The sequence below is a fragment of the Pleurodeles waltl genome, chromosome 2_1 (assembly GCF_031143425.1).
Source record: "Pleurodeles waltl isolate 20211129_DDA chromosome 2_1, aPleWal1.hap1.20221129, whole genome shotgun sequence".
Lineage (NCBI taxonomy): Eukaryota > Metazoa > Chordata > Amphibia > Caudata > Salamandridae > Pleurodeles > Pleurodeles waltl.
In genome coordinates, this window is record NC_090438.1 from 809,886,619 (window position 1) to 809,911,359 (window position 24,741).

The 24,741-nt window shown below is 50.1% G+C and overlaps 1 protein-coding gene across 8 annotated transcripts in view; it reads left to right on the forward strand.

The window, feature by feature from the left end:
* The window catches only part of LOC138268696 (glutamate decarboxylase 1-like), a 1,137,623-nt gene that overhangs the window by 573,467 nt on the left and 539,415 nt on the right, over positions 1-24,741 (forward strand). For all 8 annotated transcript variants that reach the window (XM_069218676.1, XM_069218622.1, XM_069218640.1 and 5 more), the window contains 2 exons: positions 123-365; positions 2,748-2,838. In XM_069218676.1, coding sequence (XP_069074777.1) covers positions 123-365; positions 2,748-2,838 — 334 coding nt within the window. The remainder of the gene's footprint in view (positions 1-122; positions 366-2,747; positions 2,839-24,741) is intronic.

Sequence of the window (24,741 nt, forward strand, 5' to 3'; positions counted from 1 at the left end):
CTCAGAAATAAACGCATGTATTTTCTTTGAATTATAATTACATGTAATTTTACCTAATCTGAAACATGACATTTCCAGTAAAATTGATTTAATGCCTTGACTCCTTTCATCTTTTTTTAAAGAGTTGCTGCCTTCAAGGAATGGAGAAAAAAACACCGAACAGTTCCTGCTTGAGGTGGTGAATATCCTTTTCAGTTACATTAAGAAAACGTACGATGGGAATTCTAAAGTTTTGGACTTTCACCACCCTCACCAACTACTTGAAGGATTGGAAGGGTTCAGTTTGGAGCTACCGGATCAACCAGAATCGCTGGAGCAAATACTTGTTGATTGTAGAGATACCTTAAAATATGGAGTAAAAACAGGTAACCACAAAACCAATAAATCATTAGATGACTTACCTTATTGAGGACATCTTTAATAAATGAAAACAATATGTAACAGGTACATGTTCATGGTTAACAGCTGTTAACTCCAACCTGCTTGTGGGTAATAAAACTGTTAGCACCCACGCCCTCAATGGTACTGAAAACATGGAAATTAAAATGCTTTGAATTATCATGTCATGAATATCTTCCCTGAAAATGCATTGTGGTGTTGTCAAGTTAAATTGTGTATTACATATTACTGTATATTTGCCAGATTGTTAGGATAATCACTAAGCTCTCATTTTAGAGTTTGGAGTAGTGGGTGACAAACCATAAATTGGTGATTCTCCTTCTCAGCCAAAGTATTTTTCCTTACCCCCATTCAGAGGTGGTTAGATCACAGATTTACTGAATCACTTTGTGCAGTGTGGGTTTCCAATAATTTAGGTGTCTCTTCCTGCACATAAACAATCAGTAATGGCGATTTGGTAGTTCAGCGCACATAGATGTAGCAAATCGTCATTATTTAATGATTGTTTATGTGCAGGAATAGACCCTTCCCACACATAAACAATCATTCACTGCGTTTTTCTCTTTCTATATGTGCTGCAGCAAAAACGAGGAGAAATAAAAGTATTTTTCTTCACTGCGCCATGCTAACACCACCCCTGGGGCGGTGTTAGTTTTTGGCTCTGCCTCAGGTTTATGAATCCTCGTAAATCTGGGCAGCATCAAAATGCAATGGGTGTTGCACTGGAACACCCACAGCAACACCCATTGCAAGTCCCTTTAACGCTAAGTGATTAAAGTGAAGGGGCCATATTTACAAGGCAGAGTTTAGCCACAAAAAGTAACCTAATACCACCTTGTAAATATGGCACAAGGCATTGCCCCACCGAAGCATCACTAAAAGAGACACTCAGTGGTGCAAGGGCCTCCTAAGTGAGGCCCAGGAAGTGGATACATCATTTTCCACTGTCCTTTTTGTAGTGCAGCAGAGCCCACAGTTCCCCATCACTGAGTGACACAGTGTGCACGTTACCTTCTAACTAGAGAGTCACCATGTTTGTTTATCCACTGGGTTTTTCTTATGTCATGAATATTTTAGGTCAATATCTGTGCCTTTGATTTTCTAGTTAACACAGGTCCAGGTGCTATTGAGTGAAACACCTATTCAACCACCTCTGATTGTATTTATTATAGCTTTAACGATGCTATTTTGCAGAGAGGATTTTTGAAGTTGATGGATGCCTCTACTCGTTTGTTAAATGTTTTTGTATAGGCAGAAACAAGTTGACCATTTACATTGGGCCGAATTACACTCAATTTTTTATCCAATGCCTATTGGGGACAAGAATAAAATATTCTACATCCACCAGGAGCTAGTTTTTAACAGTTTTTACCATCTGTTTTCACATTATTGAAACATACACACTGACACATACTACTACGAAGGACATCCACTCAACTGACTAACACCTCAAGCGCTCACCTCTGCGGAGAGTAATAGCCCACATCATCCTTCGCATAGGATTGTGGTGTGAGGAGGGGACCCATGATGAAGCATGCCCAAAAAGGGTGCTTAAGTGCTTCCGTCTTTTAAGTTGACTGAAATTCTATTACATATTACAGACTTAAGAAAACTTCCCTTTCTTTTTATTTCTCTCTAGGATACATTGACCACAAGCACCTTTTTGTGTTTATTGTTATGTTTAGGAAGTGGTACTCTTTAGTCCCATTATGCTCCTTTTTTCCCTTGTTTTATAATGTATTCTAACAATTATCATAGTGGATAGCTATCGTACTGTAGCCACCACAAGGGTATGCAATTTGATTGCATGGTGTGGCAAATTATTTGAAACAAGGCAGATTGGTAGGGTATAAAACATCAAAACAAATAAGTATCTGTAAATAAGTATCTGTTTCATCAAGGTAAAAAGGATACTCCATAAGTAGATGCTCACCACTGTGTAGTCTAGGTTAGTATTTCACAGTGGAATGCAACTGTCTGCCTTGGATGGCCAGTATGCAAAACATATACTGAACACCGCATCCAGGTGCCTTTACGTAGGTATGGAGCGCAGAATTCTCTTTATTTCCCGATGGCTATGTGGCTGTGAAGTGGCCCAATTCATTAACCACACCAGAGAGTATCATAAAACTGGATATTTCCCTGAAGGTAGTTACAGAATAAGGATCCGATTCACACTAGAGCTTCTGGCTGAGGTCTGTGTATATGTTCACCATTTTAGTAATCCAAAATCTATGAAGTGTTTAACTGATTATAAGGATAATGACCTGACGACAGTACCACAGTGACATACTGGAAATATTCAGAATTTTTTAACAATAAATGTATTATCTCTTGTAATGATTTAGGACACCCTCGTTACTTTAATCAGCTTTCAACTGGCCTGGATATTGTTGGACTTGCAGGTGAATGGCTGACTGCAACTGCAAACACGAACATGTAGGTATTATATTATATTCCTTCTCTATTGAAAACTTATTAAAAAAATTGAAACATTTTTGAAGATGACAAAGTACCTACTTTTTACTGTTGCACAGCCGATATTGTGTGAAAGCTCTATTTACATTAGAATTAGCATAACTGTGTGGAGATGAAACATTTTTAAATCCGTTTTACATCCTAGATTTAGAGGGTAAATAAACAATTTTCGTATATCATTATGCTCGCTCAATAATTTGTATACCCATGTAAACATGCAGAACATTAATAAATATACTAAAACATATTTGGCGGTATTGTGATAGGTGGCACACTTTGCCCACTTGCGTTTCAATGATAAAGTCAGTTTGCATCCTTCTGTCTTAATTTCACCAGGGCCTTTACTGGTGACTCGTATAATTTCTTGATAAATCTGAGTACTATTTTCCAACATCATTATTGCCCAACAACATTATTTATCATTTTCCTTTTTTTGAGGCTGGGCCAGTTTAGGTTAATTCAGTTTGTTTATGAATCTGAAAATTAAGGTGGGCACTGTAGATTCTAAGTTACTGTACCCTAAGCAGTTTATATAAAGTCATTCACATTTTTCAGTAGATCACGAAATGGTGTGGTATTCATACTGAAAAGTAATAGCGAGAGAGATGATTCATGGTGATCCCTGGGATTAAAATTGTGGTTTTGAATGGGTGCCTTCTTTTAATTGAAAGACTGTGACATGCTTTGCAATACACGATCAATGATATTGGTTTTATTATGTCTAAATCCTGTTGTCAACATCCAGATGACTTATGTGACTTAACTTAGCTACCTTTGATAGACTAAGGCCCTCATTCTGACCCTGGCGGTCGGTGATAAAGCGGCGGCCAACCCGCCAACAGGCCGGCGGTCCAAAATATGCAATTCTGACCCTGGCGGGAACCGCCAACACAGCCCGCCGCATTAACACTCCGCCCGCCACGGCGGAACAAACAAACAGCGCGGCGGTCCCCGCCAACAGCCAGGCGGCAGACAATGTACCGCCCACCCTGTCACGACCCACCAATCCGCCACCTTTTCCGGGGCGGGAGCACCGCCGATAAAAACACGGCGGAAACAGACTACGAACGGGAAAACGCTCACCTCCACATACTCCACGCGAGATTCCGGCAGTATGGAACCCGAGTTGCAGGTCATCCCCGCACTCCTATACCTGCTCCTGTACCAGGAGCACGCCCGGCGGCGCGGAAGACATCGGTGAGTACTGCACCTACGACACAGGGGAGGGAAAAGATTACCGGCACACACCCACCCACCCACACCCACTACAACACACACATCAATGCATTCCCACAGATCACTGTCACAACCCACAAACCCCCCCCTCCGAAATAATGCAAAGACCAAAAGAAGAGAACTTAAACGGGCAGATATATTGAAATATGGACATCAGTAATCCCAATAAATAAATAAACTATGTACAAAATATATACAGCTACTAAATGTAGTCCAACCACTGTCCGTGGACCACAGGGGTCCTGAGCAAAGGGGCAAGGCCCAGTCCCACGACAAGAACTCCACGGAGAGAACACTGCAGGGGCATCAGAAAGAAAAAAGGACAGGCACCTCAGGGGGAAGGGAAGGGGGGGCACCTCAGCCACTTGAGTACACGACGCCAGATCCACGAGGGGACTCCATGACCACTGGCCCATCCTGGGGAGAGCAAAGCCACAGTCCATACAGTGGGTGGCTTGCCCACTGGGCCATCCTGGGGAGAGCAAAGCCACAGTCCATACAGTCCATACAGTGGGTGGCCTGCCCACTGGGCCATCCTGGGGAGAGCAAAGCCACAGTCCATACAGTCCATACAGTGGGTGGCCTGCCCACTGGGCCATCCCGGGGAGTGCAAAGCCACAGTCCATACAGTCCATAACAGACTCCACTGCCACTGGAGGAGGCATGTTGGCCAGAGGACATCCTGCAGCCCTGCCCGAGACAGATCCTGCCCTGCCACGTCTGCCAAAGGGCCAGCGGTTCTTGCCTTGAAGGGCCCAGTTCAGCGGTTCTTGCCTTGAAGGGCCCAGTTCAGCGGTTCTTGAGACGGCGGTCCCCAGCGGAGCGGTGCTGGAGACGGCGGGGCCCAGTTCAGCGGTTCTTGCCTTGAAGGGCCCAGTTCAGCGGTTCTTGAGACGGCGGTCCCCAGCGGAGCGGTGCTGGAGACGGCGGGGCCCAGTTCAGCGGTTCTTGCCTTGAAGGGCCCAGTTCAGCGGTTCTTGCCTTGAAGGGCCCAGTTCAGCGGTTCTTGAGACGGCGGTCCCCAGCGGAGCGGTGCTGGAGACGGCGGGGCCCAGTTCAGCGGTTCTTGCCTTGAAGGGCCCAGTTCAGCGGTTCTTGCCTTGAAGGGCCCAGTTCAGCGGTTCTTGAGACGGCGGTCCCCAGCGGAGCACTGCTGGAGACGGCGGGGCCCAGTTCAGCGGTTCTTGCCTTGAAGGGCCCAGTTCAGCGGTTCTTGAGACGGCGGTCCCCAGCGGAGCGGTGCTGGAGACGGCGAGGCCCAGTTCAGCGGTTCTTGCCTTGAAGGGCCCAGTTCAGCGGTTCTTGCCTTGAAGGGCCCAGTTCAGCGGTTCTTGAGACGGCGGTCCCCAGCGGAGCGGTGCTGGAAACGGCGGACATTCTATGGCCAACTGCTCATTGCCTGGTGGTGCCCTCCTGGGCAGCGGGGATGGTGCTCCTTCAATGCCCACCTGGGCTGTGGGTGGTGGGGCCCTCCTGGCCAGCTGGGCTGGTCCTCCCTGGGCAGCGGCTATGGGGGTGGTGGGCTCTCCCGGGGCAGCTGTGCCGGTTCCTCCCGGGGCAGCGGCTATGGGGGTTGCGGGCTCCTCCTGGGCAGCTGTGACGGGTCCTCCATGGGCAGCAGGCCTGCTGCCTGACTTCTCCGCCTTGCTGCCCTTGCCCTCCTTAGTCGGGAGTCTGTGGCCCTTTCCACCCTTTGGAGCTGTGGCTGTTGACGGTGGCTGGCTAGTGTCCTGGGGGGATATCGAATCCGGGCTCCGGCGGCGGCCCTTCCGCCTTCTGCTCCTCTTCCCAGGGGGTGGGCTGGCTGTCCCCTTGCTGCTGGGCGAAGATCCAGACCTGCGGGCTGGTGGACTCCAATACCCCTGCACCCTTGTCAAGGGGGCTGCAGGGCTGGTGGTGGCTGAGGTGCTCTTTTTACCCCGACGAGAAGGAGGGGGGGGCTCAGGGTCAGGAAAGAAGGTAGCAGTAGAGAGATAGATTTTCTTGGGACAATGGATAGTGGTAGGTACAGTGGGTATGGGAGTGGAGGGAGAGGATGTGGTTGTAGGCGAGACAAGTTTGCTGTCTTTGGGTGCAGGTGCAGGAGCGGGAGGCTGTCGTGAGGTGGATGGCTGTTGGGTGGGTGGGTGGCTGCGTTTGTGTGGTGTGGAAGAGGGGGTGACAGACACAGTGGGAGAGGACACAGGGGACGTGTAAATGGCAGTGGGGGTGGTGACTGCACGTGTGCGGACTGTACTGGAGGGTGTGCTGGTGATGGAAACACTGGCTGATGGTGAGGTGAATGAAGGTGTGAGTGTAGACGTCACAGGGAGGGAGGAGGGAGACGAGGAGGTGGGGGTCACAGAGGTGGAAGTAACTGTTGGCATGTCTGCATCGGAATGTTGCTTGTGTGAATGTCTGCGTGATCTGTGGTGCTTGTGTTTGGATGAGCTGCTCTTGGGTGTTGAGGTGTGTGCAGGCTGGTCTGATGGTGTGGGTGGGACAGGCAGAGGAACAGGAGACTGGGAGGAGGGAGTTAGTAGAGGGAGGCAGGAGACAGGGACAATGGCTGCCGTCAGTGCTGAGGCCAGAGCCTGGAACGATCGCTGATGGGCAGCCTGACCCGAATGAATGCCCTCCAGGTAAGCATTGCTGCGATGAACCTCCCTCTCCACCCCCTGGATGGCATTCAAAAGGGTAGTCTGCCCAACAATGAGCGTTCGGAGGAGGTCAATGACCTCCTCACTGAGGGCAGCGGGGGTAACAGGGGCAGGGCCTGAGGTGCCTGGGGCGAAGGAGATGCCCGGCTTCCTGGCAGAGCGGGCACGGGGCGAACGCTGATGGGCTGCTGGGAGGGCGGAGATGGTGCGCTGGGTGGCGGCTGTACCTGTAATGGCGGGGGCACGGATGGTGCCACCCCCGCAAGGGAGCTCCCTTCCGAGGACATGTCCGTGTCGCTGCAGGCTCCAGTCGTCCCCGTTGTGGAGCTCCCCTCGCCCTCCGTCTCACTGGTCCAGTCAGACTCTGTGGCATGGCCCTCCTGGGCCATGTGAGATGCAGCTCCCTCCTGCCCCGATGCCACTTCTCCTCCGCCTGATGATGCTGATGCACACAAGCACAGAAAGACAAACAAAAAGGGGGGGGGAGAGAGAAATAAAGAGATTTTGAGGACATGGATCACCGGTACAGTTAGCGGACATGACAGACACAGATGCCCCCTGCACTAAGTTGCGCACTTGGGGTCCGCTACGCATTCCGTGGAACATGCCCTACACGCCTAGAGTTGACAACTGCACCCATGGATGACACGGCCCAGGGATGGCTGTACTGACACACTACTGAGGGTGGTGGCTGGGGACACAGGGGCTTACGGGGGTGCCCAGCCTACAGATATCGCCCTGGCCTAGGGGGACCCACAGCCCTCCTCCCCCACCCAGACACCTCCACTGCGCGACAACAGAGTAGATAATGCTTGTACTCACCCCCTTGTGTCTGCTGTGCTGCCCTCACGCGCCCATCCAAATCAGGGTAGGCCACCGCCAGGATCCGGAACATCAGGGGGGTCAGTTGACGGCAGGCACCCCGCCTACGTTGGGAGGCCATCCCCAGCAGAGACTCGGCGGTCTTCTTGGTCCCGCGGCGGATGTCCTCCCACCTCTTGCGGCAGTGGGTGCCCCGTCGATGGTGGACCCCCAGGGTCCGGACTTCCTTGGCGATGGCACGCCAAATCCCGATCTTCTCATGGGCGCGGACCTATGTGACACGTACAGGGAGGGAGAAATACCACGTTCAAGTTTGTCTGCATTTTCGTTGCCAGTGGCCCAACGCCCCCCATCCACGCCAGGCCCCCCGCCATGCCCCCCGCCAGGCCCAACATGCCCCCCATCCCCGCCAGGCCCCCCGCCATGCCCCCCGCCAGGCCCAACATGCCCCCCATCCCCGCCAGGCCCCCCGCCATGCCCCCCGCCAGGCCCAACATGCCCCCCATCCCCGCCAGGCCCAACATGCCCCCCATCCCCGCCAGGCCCCCCGCCATGCCCCCCGCCAGGCCCCACATGCCCCCCATCCCCGCCAGGCCCCCTGCCATGCCCCCCGCCAGGCCCAACATGCCCCCCATCCCCGCCATGCCCCCCGCCATGCCCCCCGCCAGGCCCAACATGCCCCCCATCCCCGCCAGGCCCCCCGCCATGCCCCCCGCCAGGCCCAATATGCCAGCCAGTGGCCCCAAATCCATATTGAATTAAACTCACTTATTGGTCTGGAGGACCGTAGAGTAGCGCATACTGGGGGAGGACCCCATCCACAAGTTTCTCCAACTCCTCTCCAGTGAAGGCAGGGGCCCTTTCCCCAGTCGCAGCAGCCATTGTCCCTTCCAGACCGAGGTCACAGCAACACTTGCAGTATAGGTCCTCTCCTGTGAAAGTTCAAGTCGCAAGTGGATAAGTAGATAGAAAATGGCCATTGGCTCCTGAAACCCATAGGCTTCAATGTTAACCAATGCGGCTTCGCGCCGCGGTCTTCGACCGCCGACCGCCGCCGTGTGCCACGCCAGCGCATTGACCTCACATCCCATTGTCACACTTCACAGGTCAGGCAGCCGCCATTTCGAGGGTCCACATGGCTCAATTTCAACTGCGTCACACAGGCCTAGGCCTTGCATAGCCACTCAGACACGCCATTCACTGCATAGAGAATCGTTTACTGTGAAAGCTGTGAGTACGTACCTGTGGGTTGCTTGACTGTGTGCTCCATGTTGTCCTTCCTAGGCACCGTCCGCTGGGTTTGGCGAGGAGACGGATGAATCCTCGCGTGTACCGACCGCTGGTGGACCTGTCGACAATGGAAGAACGCCACATTATCCTGACCTACCGGCTTGACCGTGCCACTATCCATGAACTGTGTGCCCAGCTGGAGCCCGACCTGATGTCCCCCATCCGCCAACCCACAGGGATTCCCCCTCTGGTGCAGGTCCTGTCAGTACTCCATTTCTTGGCAAGTGGGTCATTTCAGACAACAGTGGGAATTGCTTCTGGGATGTCTCAGCCCATGTTTTCGAAGGTGTTATCCAGAGTGTTGTCTGCCCTGATGAAATACGTGAGGAGCTACATCATTTTCCCGGAGGTGGGCGAATTGGCTACAGTGAAGGGTGATTTCTACGCCCTTGGACATATTCCCAACGTCATTGGTGCCATTGATGGGACCCATGTGGCTTTGGTTCCCCCAAGAGACAGGGAGCAGGTGTACAGGAACAGAAAAAGTTACCATTCCATGAACATCCAGGTGGTGTGTTTGGCTGACCAGTACATCTCGCATGTAAATGCCAAGTTCCCTGGGTCAGTGCATCACGCCTACATCCTGAGGAATAGCAGCATCCCTTACGTGATGGAACAGCTAGAGAGACACCGTGTATGGCTATTGGGGGACTCTGGGTACCCCAACCTGTCGTGGCTACTGACCCCAGTAAGGAATCCCCGGACCAGGGCAGAGGAACGGTACAATGAGGCCCATGGGCGTACTAGGAGGGTGATCGAACGCACCTTTGGCCTCCTAAAGGCCAGGTTTAGGTGCCTGCATATGACAGGTGGATCCCTAATGTACTCACCTAAGAAGGTGTGTCACATCATCGTGGCCTGCTGCATGCTTCACAACCTGGCTTTGCGCCGCCAGGTGCCTTTCCTGCAGGAGGATGGTCGAGACGGTGGTGTAGTGGCAGCTGTGGAACCTGTGGAGAGTGACGAGGAGGAAGACGACGGGGCTGAAACAGACAACAGGGACAGAATCATTGAACAGTACTTCCAATAGGACACAGGTAACAATTCAAACATAATTTAGTAAATGTGAACTACTCTCCTGCATCTCTGCTGCCTGTCTATTTGCCCCAGTGTATGATGACTGAGTTGTGGCTTTTCCCTCCCTATTTCAGATCTGGGGTCCCCACTACGAGTCCTGTGCTTCGTTTCCCCATGGACTACAGCTTTGTGGCAGCTGTTTGTTGACTTCACTATGTACAAGGACATATTTGCACTGTCATGTCAATTACAATATTTTGAAATCACAGCCAGACTCCAGATAGTTTTGTGCTAAATGGGTGTTTATTTCAGTGCTCAAAATGGGATGGGTGGTTTCAAGTGGGTGGGGGCTATGGTGAAGGAATGTCCATGGCAGAGTCCAGAGTAACAGTCACACAGGTGCATTGTCCAGAGGCCTGTGGAGAGATGGAGCATGGGCAGTTCAAGGATGGACAGGGTGACAATGTGGGACAGTGGGATGACATCAGGTGGTATCCTTTGCTGGCGGGGGTCTTGACATCCTACTCTGTCTTCTTGCGAGATCTCAGGGCCCTCTTGCAGGGTGGTTCTTCTCCTGCAGGAGGTGGGGGTCTGGTGGGCTGCTGTTGTGCGGGGGCCTCCTGTCCACTAGCGCCGGCGGAGGTGGTTGGCTGTTCTTGGTCCAGGCTAGTGGCAGGGGCCCTTTGTTGTTGTTGAGTGTCCGTCCTGGTGTTGATGAGGTCCTGCAGCAGCCCTACCATGGTAACCAGGGTGGAGGTGAGGGCTCTGATGTCCTCCCTGTACCCCCGATAGTGTTCCTCCTGCAGTACCTGGATCTCCTGGAACCGGGCCAGTACCGTCGCCATCGTCTCCTGGGAGCGGTTGTATGCTCCCATGATGGTGGTGAGGGCCTCGTGGAGAGTGGGTTCCCTGGGCCCGTCCCCCCCCTGTCGCACAGCTGCCCTCCGAGTTGCCCTGTTTCCCTGGGCCTCTGCCCCCTGGCCGGTGTGCCCACTACCACTGCCCCCAGGTCCCTGTTGTTGTTGGGGTGGTGGGTTATCCTGGGTGCCCTGTAGTGGTAGACACACCGCAGATTGATGCGCCCTGGAGACAGAGGCATGGGCCCGCTGGGTGGGAGCTGTGCTGGTGTTCCCAGAGGGGTTTGGGTCTGTAGTGGCCTGTGCCTGTGTGAGGGGAACCGACTGTCCAGAGGTCCCCGATGGTCCGGGCTGGTCATCGGTGTCCAGGTCGACAGAGCTGCTGTCATCGCTGACGGCCTCTTGGGTGGGGAGTGTGGAGAATTCTGGGCCCTCCGTGTCGGTGTGTTGACGGTCAGGTCCTGCAGGGGTATAGAGGTATGGTTATAGTTTCAATGTGTGGCATATGGGTGTATCTGTGGGTTCCCGTGTCCCCAAGTGCTGGCATTCGTGTGTGGGGGCTTTGGTGAGGGTGGCTTGTGGGGGGGATGTGTATATGCATTGGGCATGCTTTGGTGATGGGTGTCCATGCTTAGTGGACGCATGCAGACCTAGGTTTTGGGATGTGTGGGTTGTGATGGTGAGACATTGGCAGGGAATAGGTGTGCTGGGGGTGGGGGTGAGGATGGTGGTGGGGGTGAGGGTGGGGGTGAGGATGGGGGTGAGGGTGGGGTTTGAGGATGGGGGTGAGGGTTGGGGTATGATTTGGCATGCAGGTGGGGGGGAAGCAGTAGTGAAGCTTCAACTTACCAGTATCCATTCCTCCGCCGACTCCTGCGAGGCCGTCAGGATGCAGGATGTTCAAGACTTCCTCCTCCCATGTTGTAAATTGTGGGGGTTGAGGTGGGGGTCCTCCGCCAGTCTTCTGCACGGCGATGTTGTGCCTGGATACCATGGAACGCACCTTCCCCCGTAGGTCGTTCCATCGCTTCCTGATGTCTTCCCGATTTCTGGGGTGCTGTCCCACAGCGTTGACCCTGTCGACAATCCTCTGCCATAGCTCCGTCCTCCGGGCAATGCTGGTGTATTGGACCTGTGTGCCGAATAGCTGGGGCTCTACCCGAACGATTTCCTCCACCATGACCCTGAGTTCTTCGTCTGAGAAGCGGGGTTGTCTTTGGGGTGCCATGGAGTGGTGTGTATGATGTGTGGGGTGGAGTATGTGTAGTTAAGTGTGTTGAGTGTGGTGGTGTGTGTTGTTTTGTGTGTGGATATTGTGTGGGTGATGGTGTAGTGTGCCTCTGTGTGATGGTATTCTGTGATCGCTGCTGTGTCTCTCAGTGCTTCTTTCTGAATTTTTGGTCGTAGGGGTTTGTGGGTGATGTGGGTGTGTGTTTTATATTGTATTGTGTGTGTGGGAGTGGTGTGTGTATGTGTATCAGGTGTGTGGAATTCAAATCGGCCAATGTGGCTAAGTTTTGTTCGTTTGTGTGTATTCTGACCGCGGCGGTGTGTACCGCCAATGGAAAACCGCGTTTGAAAGACCGCCGCGTGGATTCGTGGGTCGTAATGGCATGGGCGTATTTCTGTTGGCGTGACGGTGGAGGTTTGGTCACCTCCACTTTTCCGCCGACCGCTGGTCTGGCGGTCTGTTGTGGCTGTCGGATTTTCGGAGGTTTGGCTGCTGTGGGTCAGAATGACCGTGGCAGGTTACCGCGACCGCGGCGGAATTATGGAGGATTTCTGACCGGCGGTAGGCGCCTTTTACCGCCGAGGTCAGAATGACCACCTAAATTTGGTAAATAATATTATATTAAATGCCAGTGGTGTGAGCTCTTTTAATAACTTATTTAGATCCTCCTCAAGCTGGGTTTATTACTTTGGGGTGGGTGGCACAGGAGGATAACAGTGGCTTATGTCCATGGTGTAGTGTGTCCAAACTACAGGTTCTAAAAGTTGCTGCAATTAAATATTGCTAAAATGATGTTTAAAAATCATGCCTAAAGTGTGGATAATTAAACTACAATGTGGGTCCTAATATGGGTTGTGGACTGTAGGCCTAATTCACAAAGGTAACTTACATATTTGAGTAATTTATACTTTTGAGTGAGTTTTTTACTTTTTGGCTAGTCTCAAAATTGGAGAGAAAATTTATGCAAAAACTGTACATTACATCATTCTACCAAATTGAAGGACCTGTGGGCTATTCAAGAGCTGTGTTTTGTAGTGTTTTACAAGTGCTGCAACAGTGCTACAGATGTACTACAAAATACAAGGGGCTATTCACAAGGGTAACTCACACTTTTGAGTAATTTACATGTGTAAATTAATTTAACACTTTTCAGTAGCTTTACTATTACTTTTGCTATTCATAAAATGTGAGTGTAAAGTTAGTCAAAAGTGTAAGAGTAAATTACATGAGTGAATTACTTAGAAGTGTAAGTTGCTTTTGTGACTAGACATTGCAGTTTATGAACAGCCTCTAGGCCTTTCATCTTTTTGGAGACATGTAAGTTACACCTTTGGTGGCAATTACACTCCGATTTCTGAAGAGTCAAACGGTGGTAAATGTACTCAAAAGTGTAAATTACTCAAAAGTATAAATTACACTTATGAATTAGGCCATCTGGATCTCATATGATTTTTTTTTATTTGTACTATGCTTTAACTAGCATTATGTGAGTGAAGATATGTTAGTCTAATGGCTCAATCCTGAAGCAAAAATATTGTCTAGATTTTTTAAATGCATAGCTTTCTGTTTACAGATGAAATTTAGGGCCAGATTACGACCTTGGTTGAGGGGATTACACCATCCCCAATGTGACGGATATCCTGCCTGCCATAATACAAGTTCCATCATATCCTATGGAACTTGCAACACGGCGGACGGGATATCCATCACGTTTGGGACGGAGTAATCCCCTCCGCCAAGGTCGTAACCTTGCCCTTGAATTGTTGAGCATTTTTATTGCCATAGTGGAATAATCAAACTTTAAAGTAAGTAAATTGCTTTATTACAGATTAATCAAACTTTAAAGTAAGTTAATTGATTTATTACAGAATTAGTCATAAAAAGCAGGTGAATGCACATCTTTACAAAACCTGTTATGATCAATCAGTCAATCAATCAGTTTTTTTATAAAGCGCACTACTCACCCGTTAGGGTCTCTAGGCGCTGGGGGGGTGCTACTGGTCAAAGAGCCATGTTTTGAGGCATTTCATGAACGTCAGGAGGTCCTGGGTCTGGCGTAACTGGAGCGGTAGCGAGTTCCAGGAGGTTGTTTTTCGCAGTTGTATGGTCTTTCGTAAGGGAGAGGATCAGCTGGGTGTCATCTGCGTATGATACTATGGTGATGTGGTGTGTTCGTGCGATGTTGACGAGAGGGGCCATGTAGACATTAAAGAGCGTTGGGCTGAGGGAGGATCCCTGGGGGACGCCACAGATGATCCTGGGGGCCTCTGACAGGAATTGCGGAAGGCGGACTCTCTGGGTTCTGCCGGTGAGAAGTGATGAGATCCAGTTGAGAGCCTTGTCGCGGATTCCGGCGTTGTAGAGATGTGTACGTAGGGTGTGATGACATACCGTGTCGAAGGCTGCAGAGAGGTCCAGCAGGGTGAGTGCTGCAGTTTCACCTTTATCGAGCATGGTCCTTATGTTATCAGTGGCAGCGATGAGTGCGGTCTCGGTGCTGTGATTTTTCCTGAAACTGGATTGGGAGGTGTTGAGTGCCTTGCTGTCTTCTAGGAAACGGGAGAGTTGGGCGTTGACGACTTTTTCGATGACCTTGTCCGGGAAGGGGAGGAGGGAGATCGGCCGGTAGTTCTTCGGATCATCAGGGTCTGCCTTGGGCTTCTCAAGTAGTGCGCTGACTTCTGCGTGTTTCCAGATTTCCAGGAAGGTGGCTGATTCGAAGGAGATGTTGATGGTGTTGCAGAGGTGGGGGGCGATGATGCTGCTTGCCTTGTTGAAAATGTGGTGAGGGCAGGGGTCCGCTGGGGATCCGGAGTGGATGGAGGCCATGGTGTGTGCGATGTCATCTATGTTGACGAGGGTCAAGGTGTGAAGGAGGTTGGTATTGCTCGGGGCATCCGGTATGAGGGTGTCTGTGGTCAGATTGGGGGTGAAGCTGTTGTGGATTTCTTCTATCTTGCGGCGGAAATGGGTGGCAAGTTGCAGAACTCTTGCGTATGGGGGGTTCGCTGGAGCAGGTCCTGGGGTTTGAGAGGTCTCTGATGATGCCAAAGAGTTCTTTACTACTGTGAGCGTTGTTGTCTATGCGGTTTTTTAAGTGGGTCCTTTTAACGGTGCGGATCAGCTGGTGATGTTTGCGGATGGACTCCTTGAGTGCGATGTGGTTGTGTTTGGTAAGATCCAGGCGCAAGGCCTTCTCTCTTTTGCGGCATTCTCGTTTGGAGTTTTGGAGATCTGGGGTGAACCAGCTGGGTTTGGTGCTGTGCAGGGTGTTTGAGGGTTTTTTGAGCGGTGCAAGGGTGTTGGAGCAGTCTGCTAACAAGCGATGCAGGTTGGCAGCGGCTGTGTCGGGGTGCGTGGTTATTGGCGGTGGGCTCTGGGCAATAGTTGAGATCAGTTCCTCTGTTGAGATTTTGCTCCAGTTGCGTTGGGGGGTTGTGTGCAGTGGTGGTGAATAGCTGGTTGCTGGTAGGAGAAGTGGATGCAGCGGTGGTCTGTCCAGCCGAGTTCGGTGGTGTGGCTGAAAGAGACGTGGCTGTTGGCAGCGAAGATTGGGTCGAGTATGTGACCTGGGGTGTGAGTGGGTGAAGTGACGAGTTGTTTGAAGCCGAGGTTGGCAAGGTTGTCCAGTAGGTGGTTGGTGTTGATGTCGTTGTTGTTTTCTAGATGGAAGTTTAGATCGCCGAGGAGGATGTAATCTGCAGAGGCGAGCGCCTGGGCGCTGACAATGTCGGCGATGGTGTCGCAGAATTGTGCTCGGGGGCCCAGAGGTCTGTAGATCAGTGTTCCTCTGAGGGTGGTGTTGGCGTTGACGTTGAAGTGGAAGTGTTCGGCGGAGTTTAAGGTGTTGTGGGTGCTGGTCGAGACTTTGATGGTGCTTTTGTGGACTATTGCGATTCCCCCTCCTGGTTTATTGGTGCAGTCTCTCCTGGTGATCTTGTAGCCTGCAGGGATGGCAATGGCAATGTCGGGTTGAGAGGCCGAGCTTGTCCAGGTTTCGGTGAGGAAGGCGATGTCCAGTGATATGGAGGTCAGCAGGTTCCCAAAGTTGGATAGTGTGTTTGTGGATGGAGCGGGTGTTGAGTAGGATGCAGTTAAGGTGGTTGTTGGCAGGTCTGTTGTGGCGCTTTAGGGTGCAGGTGAAGTGGCAGCCGTGGCAGGCGAAGGGTCCTGTGGTGGTCCTAGGGGTGGACTGGAAACAGGTGGAGGAGCATCCTGGGTTGAAGGCGTGGAGGTCGCTGGCGGTGTAACGGCGTCTGGTGGTGTGGGAGGGCCGTGGGCCAGGGGGACTGGCGCTAGGCGCGGTCCAGGCGCGGACGGGCGCAGACGGGCTGGCTTCTGGCCTCTTAAGAAGGGAGGAGGGAGGGAGGAGCAGCTGGGAGGTGGGAGGGGAAAAGCGAATAGGGGCGCGTGGGGGCGGGGACGTAGGGACGCAGCGGCGGGAAGGCTGAGGATCGGCTCGGAGAGCCGGCAGAGGAGCGCCCAAGGGGCAAAATGGCACAAACAAGGCACAATAAAAAAACAATGGCAAACAGTCACAATAAAACAATGCACAAGTCTAGGGACGCTTACCTGCAGCCCACTAGACACCAGGGATGAGGCGCAGGCGGGTGCCTGCAGTTGGAGGAGGGCCTCGAACACGCGAACAGCAGCATGGGCGGGGTTCAGGGACACGGGCACAGCTAGGTGGTGCTGCGAGCGTGGGGGAGCGAGCTCCTGACCAAAAGGGAAACAAACATGCATATTGGAAATATATTTAGATGATTGGAAACTAGATGTCCCTTTCATAATGGTACCCTCTGTCTTCAAGTGGAGTATATATGAGTACACAAAACTGTTAAAAAGGTTCATTTGGGGTTTAGTTAATTATTTGGGTGGGTTGTAGTTCAACTAGAATCATTTAATAAGAAAGTTGTTGTCTAAGTACATGATTTCCTTTTTAAGCATTGAACCACGAAAACCTAAAAAATACAAACTATACAGAACAGATACAATAAATGTTTGTAAAAAATGAGGATACAGAATATTAAGGTTGACAGTCAGAATCACATGGGTGCAAGTATAAATGAGTTGAGAACAAATTTGTGTGGAAGGCGCGCACCACAGGCTCTTGAAAATCTTTTTCCAGGTAGTTTAGAAACTATAGTGAAAAGGATGCTTGATTGATCCTCTTTGTCTTCCTCTTTTGTATGTAGAAAGCTTCAAGTGTTCTGTGATCTACAGAAGAAAGCCCTAGAACTCACTAGACCAACCTCAGATGCCAAGGGCCTGATTTATGGTTTGGCAGACAGAGTAATATTCGTCAGGATGGTGGAGGACATTAGCTCCGCTGTCATCGTGGTACTCTGCTTGCTAAATGTAGAGCTGACCATCTTCTTAGTGGTTATCTCTGTACATAGAAAGAGGCCACCATTATGGCAGTTTCTTTAATTGTACTAAAAGTTTGGTGGGCGATTATTGTAAGTTTGAATGGTTGCTCAACTTTTTAGTTTTGTTAGATTTTTTTGTTTATTAGAGTGTAAAAATGTGGGTTACAGGTTGAGGGGATGAAACCCTACTCAAGCAGCAACCACAGTCATTGTTACGCTGAAGTCAAAAACAGATCCCAAATTAACTTGAGATGGGATATCATAAATGACAGAAGCCATCTCTGTATAAGAGGTCTCTGTGTATTCACTCTGTGAAGGATACCCTACATTTGCATAGTTTTCTAGCCAATTTGACTGTAGGTAAGTCTTCTTCCTTGTGCCACTGCTCCACTAGACATTTTGAGGATGAAACCTAATTTTTTGATCATTTGCACCGTGTATGCAAAATTGTCAAATTAGTGGTTTAAACCACACCTTGTAGATAAAAGTTTCTCACAATGGAAAGAAACAGTACATCTATGCAAAACTACATATGGTTAAAAAAAGTTATATTGCAAATGTTGTATACTTAGTATGGAAAGAAGAACTAGATCAGCAGTTGGAGTACAGAAAATTGTTTTAGGGGCTGGACAAGGACCTAGATGTCAAATAAAACATGTGTTCTCTCTTGCTGCTGCTATAATCTCAAAAAACAGAAACATTTTGACTATTGTTCTTAAAGAGACAACCTATGTTGTAGAATCCTTGATCCTTTGAAAGCTTAGTTCCACTAGTGAACATGCAAAGATGAGAAGTGCAATGTTGCTATGAACCACTAACACTGAGAAGGTGCAGCATTTGAAGCTGGGAGTCAAAATAATCCAAAATCAAACTCATGTTTGTAAAGTTAAGAGCTACTCTGCTGCACTGGCCAGAACTTGAGTTGGTGAAGTTTATTGAAAACATAGCTAATGTCAAACACTGTTCGAGGCTACGGAGCAAGCAGGGGAAAGCGAACTTAGCCCTGAAGGTTGAGGTCCTTGCCTCTGTTGTCTCAGGGTCTGACCTACTATTGTTCTGTTAACTGGGTCAAGAGCAGCCTTTTGTACTTGAACCTCAGTGATAGCAATGGTGAGCAGTCACAGGCTTCTTGGGGAGGTAGTATGGGAGTCCTCAAGTGCAGACTCTACAATCAATCAGCAATTCAATAAGCTAATGTCCAGGAAATTGCTTATCTTGCCAAGAAAGTAAGTACTTTGACAGTGGGCTGTCCTACTAAAGAGTAGGCTGTACTACTACACACTAGTACTACTACACAATACTAAAAACTGAAACAACGTAATGCTTCTGGGTGCTATTTGACTGGTGCTGTTCCTTCCCCCCTCCTTCACTGTCTCCTCCCCGTCCCAAGGCTCCTTCACAAGTTCTGGTTGCCCACTTGTCTATGGCATTAAGAGCAATAGCTGAATATAGCTCAGGTGCAGATTGAACCAACTCCTAATAGTATGTGCACTCAGTCTTCATTAGTATCGTACCACTCACAAGTGAAATTAGTCTTCAGTGGCTGGCCTCACCTGTCTGCTCTGTGGGCCATACCCATAGACAGAAAGTACGCAGTCTCCGGTGTATGGCCAAAGTCACACCTGCAATGACGGCAGACCAACTTTGGAAAGCTGACCAGCAGTGTAAAACTGCTGGTCCATCTTTCAAAGCAGAGGAGCTGTCAGCACTTAAAGGTGGGGGTGGGAATTCCTTGAAGGTTGGTGCAGAGTGTGATTGCATCTTCCAGCGGGATATGCCTTAGGGGGTTCCTTTGAAACCCTTTCATCCCTCCAAAGGGGCTCCCTTTGCTTGCACTGGCTGTGCACTATTTCATATATATTGTAAACTCAGTATGCCTCATCACAGCCTGTTTGCTCCTGTGCCTACATCTTTAATGCAGTATGGCCACAGGGGCAAAAGCTTCCATCAATTTCATGGAGTGAAGGCCCCAAGCAAAAGGGGAAATGTCACCTAATGATTTCAAAATATGTGCCTGCATAACCTTATTACAGAAGTAGTCATAAAAGCATAGGATGCCCATTCTGTGACACCACAGTGCCTGGGGCACAAACAACAGGCACATACACTCTTGATGCCTCAAGGACAGTGTCCATAATTAGTCCAGGGTGTTCAGGCTGTAGTCGTGTTCAAAGGTCCTATGGGAATTAACATGGGAAACACAATTTTTTGACCCCCTCCTTTTTCTCAGCCCCTGCTTGATGGATCACCATGAAATGTTCTGTGTGCAACAAGAATCACTGGGTTACTTTTTTGGAAATTTCTGTGAAGATTCATCAAGCTGTGCCAAAGATATAGGCAAGTCAAAAAATGCTTTTTTCTATGGAAACATGGTTTTAACTATTACTACCTACTGGAACTGCCAGTAGGTAACACGCACACACACACATATATATATATCTATATATATATTCCTTCCAAAAGTAATTTGCACCACTCTAAAAGACTTTGTGTCAATATTTATTCTTCTTCAGAACAACCATCCTCATGACCAACGCATTTCGACTATGACAGTTTTGATCACCGTGAGTGCATTGTTTATGTTGCCTATATATATATGTACTTCCAATCACTGCTATTAAGCAGCATTCCAGGAAATGTAGTGCAACTAAACAAAATACAACCTAAACACAACTAAAACCATTTTGCATACCACTTTTGCGGTACCCCATACCTTTCCAACAACATTGATGTTCATGTTCCCCTTCCCCACCTTATATTTTTATAATTGCAGAGAACTGGTCCCTCCCTGACGCAGGCACCAGCAGAGGAGTGTGCCGCGTGAGAGGACTGTTTTGCTTCAATCGATATTTATACATATATTATACATATATATATATATATATATATATATATATATATATATATATATATATATATATATGTTGGGCCCGATTCATAAAGGTAAACTTAGACCAAAAGTTTAAGTGTACACCAAAAGTCTAACTTTAGACTTAAAGTCTAACTTTACTCATAGTAAAGTTAGACTTTTGGTCTAACTTTAGACTTTTGATATAAATTCAGACTAAAAGTTTAAACTTAGACCAAAAGTCTGAGTTTACTCGCGGTAAACTTCGATTTTTGGTCTAAGTTTACATTTAGAATCGGGCCCATGATATTTCTCTAGCACAAACCTGGCCAAAAAGCAGCAGAATGCTGTACAAGCCCAAAGACAAACATAAGGTCAATGAGTGATGGGAGAGGTTGTTCTATGCAGTTATTACATTGTGATGTAGTGTTCCTTAAAGAAGCAAGCATTCAGCTCCTTCCTAAATTGGATCAGCATCGGGGCAGTCCTTATGGATATCAGGATGTTATGCTGGATGCATAGATGCAAAAGGACTGCTGCATTGTTTTTCTGCAGAGAACCCCCAGAGACAATGTTCGTGTCTGCAACATAGGAGGTTGTGATTGCTGGTTGTGATAGCTCTGTAAATGATGCAGCAGTGCTTGAAGATGGAGCGGTCACCAAGGCGAACCAGTGAAGTTCCATCAGGACAGAGATGATGTGATCAATTTCTATCGGTCCTTCAGCATGTAGTATGCCCTTAATGAGTGCCACTGTGGAATCTGTGAGGCCAATAAGCAGGGTGTAACCACCATCCAGATATGAGAGTATGAGGGCTTAAACAGCGGTTCTGAATCAGACTTCTTGGAAAAACAGATTCAGTTTCCTTTCAAGAGAGAGCTGGTATGGGGCCATCTTTTTGTTTTTAGCCAGTGTGCTACTTAAGGGAGAGATCAGTGTCGATGGTGAATCCAAGAGATATGGCATTTGGTGAAAGTTGGAGTCCAATCAATCAATCATAGTTTGTATAAAACAACAACTCACCCGTAAGGGTCTCAAGGCGCTAAGAGGGTTAGTCCCCTGAGCTTCAGTTGAAGCACTAGGTTTTAAGGTCCTTCCTGAACTGGGGTAGCAATGGTGACTGCCTGAGGTGCAGTGTGTTCCATCTCTTTGCTGCAAGGTAGGCGAAGTATCTCCCACCAGTGAGGTCTTCCGTATTCAGGGAACGGTGGCTAATGCTTGTTGAGCATAGTGGAGATGTCTGGTGGTAGTGGAGAGGTCTGGTGGGGAGTAGAAGGTGATGATGTGGTTGAGGTAGGTGGGTCCTAGGTAATGGAGGGCCTTCAAAGTGTAGACGAGGAGTTTGAAGTTAATTCTCTTCTTAGGGAGACAGTAGAGATCTCTTAGGCGATTGGAGATATGTTCGCTGCGGGGAATGTCCAGGATGAGTCTGGCATGGGTGTTTTTGATGTGCTTTAATTCCTCGAGGTTCTTCTGGGTGGTACCAGCATAGAGGGCGTTGCCACAGTCGAGTCTGCTGGTAACCAGGGCATGGCTTATGGTTTTGCTGTAGTTCTTTGGGATTCACTTGTAGATATTCCTGAGAAGTCAGAGTGTGTGAAAGGAGGAGGATGCAACTGAGTTGACTTGGCAGGTCATGGTGAGCGATGAGTCCAGGATGACGCCGAAGTTGCATATGTGGTTTGTTGGGGTGGGGGGGGGTGCGGAGGTGCCGAGGGTCCATGGCCACTAGGAATCATCTCAGGCTGATGTGGATGGTCCCAGGATGAGGACCGCGGTCTTGTCGGAGTTGATCTTAAGGCAGCTGTCCTTCATCTAGGTGGTAACATCCTTAACATCCTTTTGTAGAAGTTCTTCTTGGTAGTAGTGGGGTTTTCGGTCAGTGAGATGATTAGCGTGGTATTGTCAGCGTAGGAGACGATGCTCAGTCTGTGGTCCCTGCAGATGGATGTGAACGGGGCCATGTAGATGTTGAAGAGTGTAGGCTCAGGGAGGAGCCCTGTAGAACTCTGCAGCTGATCTCTGTTGGTTCTGAAAGGAAGGCTGGAGTCTGACTCTCTGTGTTCGGGAAGACAGGAAGGAGCATATCCATTGTAGGGCCTTTCCGCAGATGCTGGCTGCGTGGAGCCTGGAGCAGAGGGCGAGGTGTGAGACCATGTTGAAGGCGGCCAATAGGTCCCATAGGATGAGGGCTGCTGTATGGCCATGGTCAAGGAGCGAGTGGATGTCATTTGTAGTGGTGAGGAGGGCAGTCAGAGTACTGTGATTGCTCCTGAAGCCTGATTGGAAGGTGTCTGGGATGTTGTTGTCCTCGATGTGCTTACAGAGCTGAGCGATTATGACCTTTTCAATGAACTTGGCTGGGAAAGGCAGTAGAGAGATGGGACGGTAATGGACGGTAATTGTTGAGGTCCAGGGGGTCGACCATGGGTTTTGTCAAGAGCGGGCAGATCTTGGTGTGCTTCCAGTCCTTTGGGAAAATGGCTGTCTCTATGGAACAGTTCAGAGTGTGTGAGTGCTCGGGTGCGATGGATGTGTTGGCATGTTGAAATGTGGTGAGGACAGGGGTCTGTAGGGGCTCCATAGTGGATGCTGCTCATGATGGTGCGGGTCATGTCTGTGGTGAGGATGGCCTAGCAGTGTAGAGTCTGTGTTGGGTCGATGGGATGGATTTGGGGGGTTGTTGGAGGGCTCGGAGGGTCTTGGGATTCGAAGCTGTTGTATATGTCTTTGATTTTCCGATGGAAGAAGTTGGCTAGCCTGTTGCAGAGGGCTTGAGATGGAGGGATGCTTGTTGTTTCTGATTCGGGGTTGGCTAAAATCTTTGACCACAGTGAAAAGCTCTCTGGTGTTGTGAGAGGTGGCGCTGATGCGATCCTGTAAGGTGGCTTTTCTGGTGACTTTGATGAGGTGGTGGTGGGATTTGGTGGCCGCTTTGAAAGCCTCAAAATCTTCTGGTGACTTGCTGTTCCTCCATTTTTTCTCTAGCCATCTGCAAGTGCATCTGGAGTCCAGGAGTGCAGGTGAGAACCAGCTGGCCTTCTTGTGGTGGTGTTTGTCTGAGGTCTTACGGAGGGGTGCTAGGGTGTTGGTGTATTCGGAGATCCATTGGTTGAAGTCCGTCGGGGGTGTTGGAGAACTGTTCCTTGGTGATCCGATTCCATTTTCTGCTTGGGGATCGGAGTGTGTGGAGTTGAATGGCCGGTGAGGTGATGGTGAAATGGATGCAGTGGTGGTTGGTCCAGTGAAGTGTGTAGGTGTTGTCGACGGTGATGTTGTTGATGGTGAAAAAGATGTCGTTGAGCATGTGTCCTGTGATGTGTGTTGGCGAGGTGACCAGTTGCTTTAGCCCATTTGTGGTGAGGTTGCCGAACAGAAAATCGGTGTTGGTGTCATTGTTGCTGTCAATATGGTAGTTAAGGTCGCCGAGGAGGAAGTAGGTCGGGGAGGCGAGAGCATGAGGAGAAATGATGTTGACAATGGAGTCTCTGAAGGCAAAGTCATCAAGGTTCATGTTGTTGAGTTAGGGCTGTACTGTTTCTTGTTTGTTGTTCTTGTCAGATAAAAGGAACTCTGGCCCTCATTCCAACCCTGGCGGTCTATGACCGCCAGGGTGGAGGGCAATGGAAGCACCGCCAACAGGCTGGCGGTGCTTCCAGGGCCATTCGGACCGCGCGGCTTTGGGGAACCGGCGGTTTCCCGCCGGTTTTCCCCTGGCCCAGGGAATCCTCCATGGGGATTCCGACCCCCTTCCCGCCAGAACCAGGATGGCGGGAACGGGTGTCGTGGGGCCCCTGGGGGCCCCTGCACTGCCCATGCCACAGGCATGGGCAGTGCAGTGGCCCCCTAACAGGGCCCCATGAAGATTTTCACTGTCTGCTTTGCAGACAGTGAAAATCGCGACGGGTGCTCCTGCACCCGTCGCACCCCTGCAACACCGCCGGCTCCATTCGGAGCCGGCTTCTATGTTGCAGGGGCTTTCCCGCTGGGCCGGCGGTCGGCCTTTTGGCGGTCGCCCGCCGGCCCAGCGGGAAATCCAGAATGGCATCCGCGGTCACCTGACCGCGGAGCGGCCATTTGGCGGTGACCGCATGGTGGGTGGCGACCGCCGCCCGCCGCGGTCAGAATGACCGCCTCTGTCTTGGTTGGGTTGAGCTTCAGGTAGTCACTGGACATCCAGTTCTGGATGATGTGCAGGCAGTGTTTGAGGCGCTATGGTGGTCATTATGAACATGGCGGGAAAGACTGCCGACCGCCTTGGCGGTGGTGAACAGAATCCTGCTGGCGGCAGCGAATGGAAACCTACCATATAATGATCGAAAAACCGAACACTGCCAAAAATTCCCAGACCACCACTCCCCGACAGGACCCTGTCGCCTGGAATCCGGGCCCACCCCACCCCCCCACCGCCAAGCACACCCACATCCCGCCCTCCAAATAATGATGCACAAATCACCTCGGCGGACAGTGGAGGTCAAAAGACCATTGGCGACTGCGCCCGCCACGGGCGGCAAGTGGGCCCAACAGCAACCAGTGCACACATTGGCTAGGCCTA